The sequence below is a fragment of the Drosophila subobscura genome, chromosome E (genome assembly GCF_008121235.1).
Source record: "Drosophila subobscura isolate 14011-0131.10 chromosome E, UCBerk_Dsub_1.0, whole genome shotgun sequence".
Classification (NCBI taxonomy): domain Eukaryota; kingdom Metazoa; phylum Arthropoda; class Insecta; order Diptera; family Drosophilidae; genus Drosophila; species Drosophila subobscura.
In genome coordinates, this window is record NC_048531.1 from 703,426 (window position 1) to 711,539 (window position 8,114).

Here is an 8,114-nt window from a genome sequence, read left to right on the forward strand (position 1 = left end):
TGTTTTATTACTTTGCTTCATGAACGGTGCTCTACTACTTAGGAAACAATTCCATTTCAAGTTTCATTTACGGTACGATTTCGGGGAAAAGGCGCTCGGGCTTTTCAGAATGGCAATGTTCGTTACAACCAGATCTAAGATACTTCAGTTATGTGAAAAAACAAAGCGCTACCTCTGAAAAAAAGCATTAACAAAAAAATACCAGTTTTTAAAGACTCTTCAAAAAAATGTCTTCCATAAACCCAGTACTGAGCATAAAGCAACTATAAAAGAGGTCTCGTCGGCTTTGTAGAGGGAAGCGTACCAATGCTGTCAATAAGTGCAAGTGAGAGGGCGTGCAGAGAGAGAGAGAGAGCAACTTTACAATAATAAGAGTACAAGCTGCTCATACTTGCGTCCCACCACTGCCATCAATAGCCGAGTCGATAGAGGCATGTTTGTCTGTCCGTCCGTCGTATATACTTTGTGGGGTCGGAAACGTTTCCTTCTCTGTGTTACATACATCCACTTTGTGCACAAATATAATAAAAAAGGTATAAAACCCACTGAGGTTCAGATGTAGTACTGAGTGCCGGGTATAAAAGTTGTGACGCGTAAGAAGCGTCTCACACATACCTTCTCGTTTTATACTATATATTAGACAATATTTTCATAGTTCAGGTTTCACAAGACCTGGAATTCCTCTGTGTCAGACTGACTCTTCCCGGCCAGTCAATTTATGTCACCTGTCACAGTATTGAACCTACTGTATTGGATTGTGCGGGTATGCTTTCTGAACGCGTCCGCTGCTTTCGTAAAACCGAGTTTACGAAGCTCAATTACTTAATAAGGGATTTTGATTGGTCCGCTCTGTACTCGTGCACTGACGTTATTGAAGGCACAAACATTTTTTACAATGTACTTGACACAATTTTTGACTCGTGTGTCCCATTCTCATGTCCGACTAGATCTGCGAAGCCAAAGAGGCTTCACCAAAGGGTTATCCAGTCTAAAAAACCTAAAATCAAGACTATTTAAAAAATCTCAAGAAGTCGGTTCTCCCTCTTCTCTTTCTAGTTACTTAATAACTCGGTCAAATTTCACTGTTCTTAATGCTCAATGCTATAGGAACTACCTACTTCGATGCAGGATACGTTCTACAGCTTTGTAAACAGTAAGCGTAGAACGTCCGCACATCCATCCTTGCTATAATTTTTGAATTTGTCGGCAAACAATGATCAGGCAATCGCCGATCTTACCCAGGAAAGCTACCCAGGTCATGTGTAGTTTACCAAGGTCGAATGGCATTTTCTGCCCTTTGTTTAAAGAAAGCTCCTTACTTCATGAACTTCAATTAGTTAAGCCGGTATTTTCACCGGGCCCTGACGGAGTTCCCGGCTGTGTACTGTGTGCCGAGTCTCTGCGCGGACCTTTGCTTAAACTATTCACTCTATCCATCCATTCTTGATTTCCCCCATCTGGAAGGAATCCTTTGTAATTCCTTTCCATAAGAAAGGTAGCAAGTCTGACGCTAAAAACTATAGAGGTATATCTAAGTTATCCGCTATTCCTAAAATGTTCTAGAAAATTTTAACTCCGCACTTGCAACATCTCTGCAAATCACTTATATCTCCAGCTCAGCAGGGATTTATACGGCGACGATCAACAACCACTAATCTTTAAGAGTTCACCTCCTTTGTCATTAAAGGCTTCCAAGGTAACCTACAGACGGATGTTATTTACACTGACTTCAGTAAGGCTACCTGTGTTCTAGGTCTCAAAGAGTCCTCTTCAAAAACTCCTCATCTTTACCTCTTATGGTTACTTCTGGAGTACCACATGGTAGCCATTTAGGCCCCTTACTTTTCAGACTCTATATTAATGACCGCCTTCTGTATTGACAAATTCTCGAGTACTTATATATGGGAATGATGTTAAGCTCTGCGTCCAGTCTGTCTGTCCGTCCGTTCGTCTTGTTTGTCGGCTAGTTCTCAGAGACTATAAGAGCTAGAGCCACCAAATTTTGGCACCAGACTGCTGTATGCTCACACTGAAACCAGTGTATTTCAAAAATGAGCCCCGCTCCCTTCCGCCCACGCAAAAGGGCGAAAACCTCCCAAATCTAGAATTTTGAAGATAATAGAAAACTAAAAACGCCATTCCGTAGGGAATGACCGTATCTATCAGATCACCAGATCAGATTGGTCAGATTGGATCATTATTATAGCCACAATGGACAATGGATTATAATTTTCAGTGGCCAAACCCACCCCGTCCCGCAGCTTATAGCAGCTCTGCTTCGCGCACTTTATGGCCTCTGCCCCTGACACATCTCTGCCGCTGCCTCTACCGCTGCCTCTGCCGCGACTCTTTTATTTATTTATTTATTTCAATTAACAATTATCTGCAAATAATGGAATAGGAATAATAATAAACTAATTATATATGTACAAGAGAGAAAGGAAAGATACAATTTAAACATTTTCTAAACTAAGGTAATGATAAATGTTAAATATAATTTTTTCAAGGGATAATTCGGGGGATATTAGATGGTACAAGTAATTATAATTATTGCATAAAACCCGGAAAGGTTCATGCTGGGAGTAGTTAGATCTACATATGAATAATCGGATGGGGCGGAAAGTGGGGGTTGGTCTGGAGGGAACCGAAAAATAGATTCGTCCCAAAAGCGTTTGGGAGTCCACAATCCCAAGAATGAGCTTATGCATGAATACCACACCATTGCAAATTCTGCGATGGTGTCCTGACTCTACAAAGTGTGTCTCTAGGGGAGGGTGGCGAGCTAAAGGAGCGTGTTGGCGTGATGTAGTTGTTGATGTAGATGACAGATAAAAAAAAATTTGACAAATAACCGCTAAGTTGCAGATGTAGTACTGAGTGCCGGGAATAAAAGTTGTGACGCGTAAGAAGCGTCTCACACGTCCCTTCTCGTTTTAATATATAATAAGTCGACTTTTATTACGTATTACTATGTTTCCAAGCACAATGAAATTAAATGTGAATGTACATATTTTAATTGTGACAGGTTTGTGTTATTTATTTTTTTTTTGTTTTTTTTTAATTTCTATGTTTCTTATACATATATATTCTTTGTTTATGGCTGTGTATAAAGGAGCTTATTTCAAAAGCAAGTTCCATTCAAATAATATGTACTAAACACAAAAATGAACCATCTCGGCACGCCCGCACACTCTAGCAATACTCAACAACTCTGGTGAACAATAATACGATACAAGAGCTCTTTAATTTTTACTCTTTGAAAATCAGGTATAAAAATGTGTATAATAAACAAAAACATGTTAAAAATGTTATGAGAAAATTTTTGAAAAAGTTGTATGTCTGTTTGAATGTTAAATAGGTAGCGCCATAGGTTAGCCACGGCCGCCACGTTAAGCGTGAGCCTGACACATCACCCAAAGCTACAATTTTGAAGATACACCATTCCGTAGTGAATGACCATATCTATCAGATCAGCGATTTGGGATCAGATAGGATCATTATTAAAGCCAGAATGAAGAAATTAATTTGCAGTGGCTAAACCCACCCCGTCCAGCAGCTTTTGTTGTTTTTTTCCCATTCTCTCATTCACACTCTGCTTCTGCAGTGTGCGGCCTCTGCCGCGCCTCTGCCTCTGCCGTGACTCTGCAGTGTGCTGATCTTGGGAAGGGGGGCGACCTAAAGGAGCTTGTTGGCGTGAGAAGTGTTGTAGATGTAGATGATAGATGAAGAAAAAAATTTTGATAAATACCTATAACGGGCAGATGTTGTACTGAGCACCGGGTATAAAAGCTGTGATGCGTAAGAAGCTTCTCACACGTCCCTTCTCGTTGCTTTGTATACAGGTGCATTAATTTGGAGTCGAGCTGACCAGATTCCGCACTACACTCCCCTTCACCAAGACAAGGAGAATAAGTATTTGTATGCCAATGTCCACCTGTAAGCGCACCATAAAGAAGAAATATGCGCTACTAACAAATAGTATATTGGAAACGGGACCACGATGTCGTATAACTTGGCAAACATAGCCTAACACTGAGCAATGCCAACTCTTTAGGGGTAGGTACAGCGTGGTCATACGTTCCCTCACAGGACATTGGCTATTAGGCAACCATGGGATGGGACCACTGCAAACTTTATATACCACAGGATGAAGAAGAGGAAACGATCTAAAAACCGGCCTAAGTGAGCCTGGATCGTGACGATCCCGACAACAGCCTCAACCTAACCTCACTTAACGAACAGCAAGTACCGCTCTAGTAACAGAAAACTTTGTTAAAATTAAAATCTCTATTTGTTTCATAGGATACGTAAATTACAGAAAGTAAATCAATTTTCTAGCTCGTTATATCTACATATTTCCGAGAATCTTGTCATCGGTTCTGGGTTACGAATATAAATGTTTTAACATAAAACATAATATATTTACCTGTATTCAATGAATGCCTGGCTGATGTAACTGAAGTTCAAACGTGTGTTGCCATTGCGTTAAACAATTCAGTTGTTATTCTGTCTGATGGTTTCATCATCTCATCTGAAATCTATATTGTGTATTTATCATTCGTAGCTAAATACAATGTTATCACGTTTCAAATTTATGAGTTTGGCTTCGCATAGGACGACTGTGCTGCGTGCTCAACGGTCAAGAACCCATTGCAAATCTGTGTCCAAATTTGATGACATATTAAGCGGTGCAAATCCAAAGGAAGCAAATGTTGCGACCTCATCTCAGATACAAGTCCCACATTTCATACAAAAGCAAGAATACAAATTTAATGAAGGCAAGCTGTATCATGGGTTCCAATGTGAACGCGTCGAACGTATACCTGACTTTGATCTTACGTCCTATACACTGCGACATGAAGGAACTGGCACGGAATTATGGCATATCGACCGAAATGACGCAAATAACGTATTCTCAATTAATTTTCGGACCACACCCTTTGATTCCACAGGTCTTCCGCATATTTTGGAACATCTAGCGTTATGTGGATCAAAAAACTATCCCGTCCGAGACCCATTCTTTAAGATGCTTAATCGCTCTGTAGCTACGTTAATGAATGCCATGACAGGACCTGATTACACACTCTATCATTTATCAACCATGAATGAAGTGGACTTTAGGAATTTACAACGTATTTACTTGGACGCTGTTTTTAAGTGAGTCCGCGTGTGTTAAATTATAAAACTTAAATTCTAATTCTGCTAATTCTTCATTATAGCCCCAACCTTGCGTATTTGGACTTTCTGCAAGAGGGTTGGCGTTTAGAACATAAGGACTTACATAATCGGGAGTCCGAACTTGTTATCAAGGGTGTGGTTTATAATGAAATGAAAGGCGCGTTTTCGGATAATTCTAAAGTTTTTAATCGGAACCTCCGAAATAATATTTTACCTGACCACACATATGGACATGTATACGGTGGAAATCCATTGGAGATACCTAAATTAACGCACGAGGACTTGATTGAATTCCATCGCAAATACTATCATCCAAGTAACGCCCGTATCTACTCGTATGGTTCTTTCGATTTGACAAAGACGCTCGCGCTTATTGATAAAGAATATTTATCTCTACACACCAGAATAGACAACTCTTATAGCCGTATCCCTCTTCAACAGCGATGGTCACAGCCACGACACGTACACATTTCCAGCAGACTGGACAATATGGGCGCTGCTTTCGATCGACAGAATCAAATTGCCATTGCTTTGCTTATGTGCGAGATAACCAACATACAAGAAACGTTTGAATTAAACGTCCTCTCCGAAATATTGATCCGTGGACCTAACTCTGCGTTCTACAAGAGCCTAATGGAACCAAACTTTTCCGGGGGCTACAATCAGAGCACTGGGTATTCTTCAGGCACTAAGGATACGGTTTTTGTTGTAGGTCTGCAAGACCTGCTCGTTAAAGACTTCGAAAAGTTCAACGACTTCTTTAACCTAACAATATACAAAGCCTTGAAGGAGGGATTTGAGTCCCAGCATGTAGAAAGTATTCTCTACAATATTGAATTGTCCTTACAACATCAAAGCCCACATTTTGGTAATGCTTTGTTATTTAACTCAACAGCACTGTGGAACCATGATGGCGATGTAGTGAGCAACCTTAGGGTTTCGGATATGATAGCAAGGCTGCGAACATGCTTAAAGCAGAATAAGAACTACTTCCAAGAAAAATTGAACACATATTTTGAAAATAACTTGCATAAACTGACACTTACGATGTCGCCTGACGAGTTGTACGAAGAAAACTTTAAACAGGCTGAATTGGAAATGCTAAAGCACAAAACTGATGAACTCGATAATGAAAAGTTGGAAGAAATATATCAGAATGGGTTGAAATTGGACGCCTCTCAAAAGGCCACACCGAATACCAACCTTTTGCCCTGTCTATCGCTTACCGATGTGAAAAAACAACCGATTTGGCCAAAGTTGAGAATCCAAACTATTCAAGGAGTTCAAACTCAGATTTGTGAAGTTCCGACCAACGAGATAACCTATTTGAAATGCCTATTTAATATAACTGGTCTCAGTGAAGATGAAGTGAAGCTCGTTCCACTATTTTGCAATATTATAAATGATATGGGAACCATCAAGCATGACTTTCGTGAATTTAACAAACTTGTACTCTCTAATACTGCTGGTATCGACTTCAAGCTAAATTTCGTCGAAAATGTTGAAGATGCCAAAAGCTACCAGCTGAGCTTGATGATGACAACACATGCACTAGATAAAAATGTGCCAGATATGTTCCCATTGTGCCAAGATTTGCTGCAAAACTTCACGCTTGAAGACACGGTCCGTCTAAAAATGCTTATTGAAAATTATATATCCAATATTTCAATAGACATCGCAAACTCTGGTCACTTGTATGCAATGTTAGGAGCGGCCGCGTTAGTTAGCAGTGCAAGTAAATTGAAGTCTCTTCTATCAGGAATCGATCACATAGAGTTCATGAAGAATTTTGTGCAGAAAAACAACACAGCGGACATTCGAGACCAGTTGAAGTCAATTGGCAAAAAGGTTTTTAATAAGAGCAATATGCGTGTGGCCATTAACAGCTCAGATTCATACCTACCAAAGGCCGTAGACCATTTGAAAAATTTTTTGGACAAAATGCCCACTCTAGAAAAATTTAACGAAAGCAGCGATATTACTCTCTTGCATCCAAGCTGTCAACAATACCTCATGAACATACCTGTCAACTACTGTGCAAAAGCATTCTTTGCAGCTCCATATTTGCATAAAGATCATCCCTCGTTGTGCGTTCTTGCCAAGCTTTTGTCGTCTAAGTATCTTCTGCCTGTGGTTCGTGAACAGAATGGGGCCTATGGAGCGGGCGCTAAAATAAGTTCGGATGGAATTTTTAGCTTCTACAGCTATCGTGACCCCCATTCAACTAAAACGCTAGATGCGTTTGAAAAAACATATGAGTGGTTGCAATCGGAGAATAAACAGATGGATCAACAGGCTATTCTTGAGGCGAAACTCGGAGTACTACAGCAGCTGGATTCGCCAATTGCACCTGGAAATATTGGGACGGATTACTTTTTGAATGATGTATCGCAAGAGATGCTAACGAAATATCGTTCTCGAATGCTATCTATAACTATTGATAAACTCCACGACGTAATTGAACGTTACTTTAAGGAAAACTCAAAGAATTATGGAAAGTGCATTTTGGGGCCACCCATTGAAGGTTTGGAGCTGGAAACTAGTGAGAAATGGAGAATAATAGCCTAGAAATTCGTATTTAAAACTTCGACAGAAGTGTAACTGCTTTATGTAAACTTAAAATTATGTGTTTCATTCTCGTTAAATATGTATGTATATTAATACGTATTATGTAAAAATAGATAATATATATAAAAGATAATATAAAATGTTCTATCTATTTCAATCCTCCGAACTGTACATTTTCAGAATGTTTGCCAATCCTGAGAATAATTTTGTGTCAATAGTAACATTATCGACATAAGATTCACCTTCTTCGTTAGTCTTTTCCGCACGTGGCGGGTGGAATAATCAGGAATAAACCAAACAAGAACAAACATACATGGTACATTCCCGGCAAAAATGTTCGCAAGAAACACCGCAAATGAAATGGCTCA

At 39.7% G+C, this 8,114-nt stretch overlaps 1 protein-coding gene across 2 annotated transcripts; it reads left to right on the forward strand.

Moving 5' to 3' along the window:
* The first annotated feature begins 4,423 nt into the window (after positions 1-4,423).
* Positions 4,424-7,827, forward strand: LOC117891039 (presequence protease, mitochondrial-like). Of its 2 annotated transcripts, XM_034796208.1 has the most exons (3): positions 4,424-5,157; positions 5,220-5,494; positions 5,537-7,827. In XM_034796208.1, the coding sequence occupies exons 1-3, from the start codon at positions 4,574-4,576 to the stop codon at positions 7,744-7,746; spliced, it is 3,069 nt and encodes a 1,022-aa protein (XP_034652099.1). In that variant the 5' UTR covers positions 4,424-4,573; the 3' UTR covers positions 7,747-7,827. The 2 variants fall into 2 exon arrangements, with proteins under 2 accessions (XP_034652099.1, XP_034652098.1); XM_034796207.1 differs by having other exon boundaries at positions 4,426-5,157; positions 5,220-7,826.
* Positions 7,828-8,114: the final 287 nt, after the last annotated feature.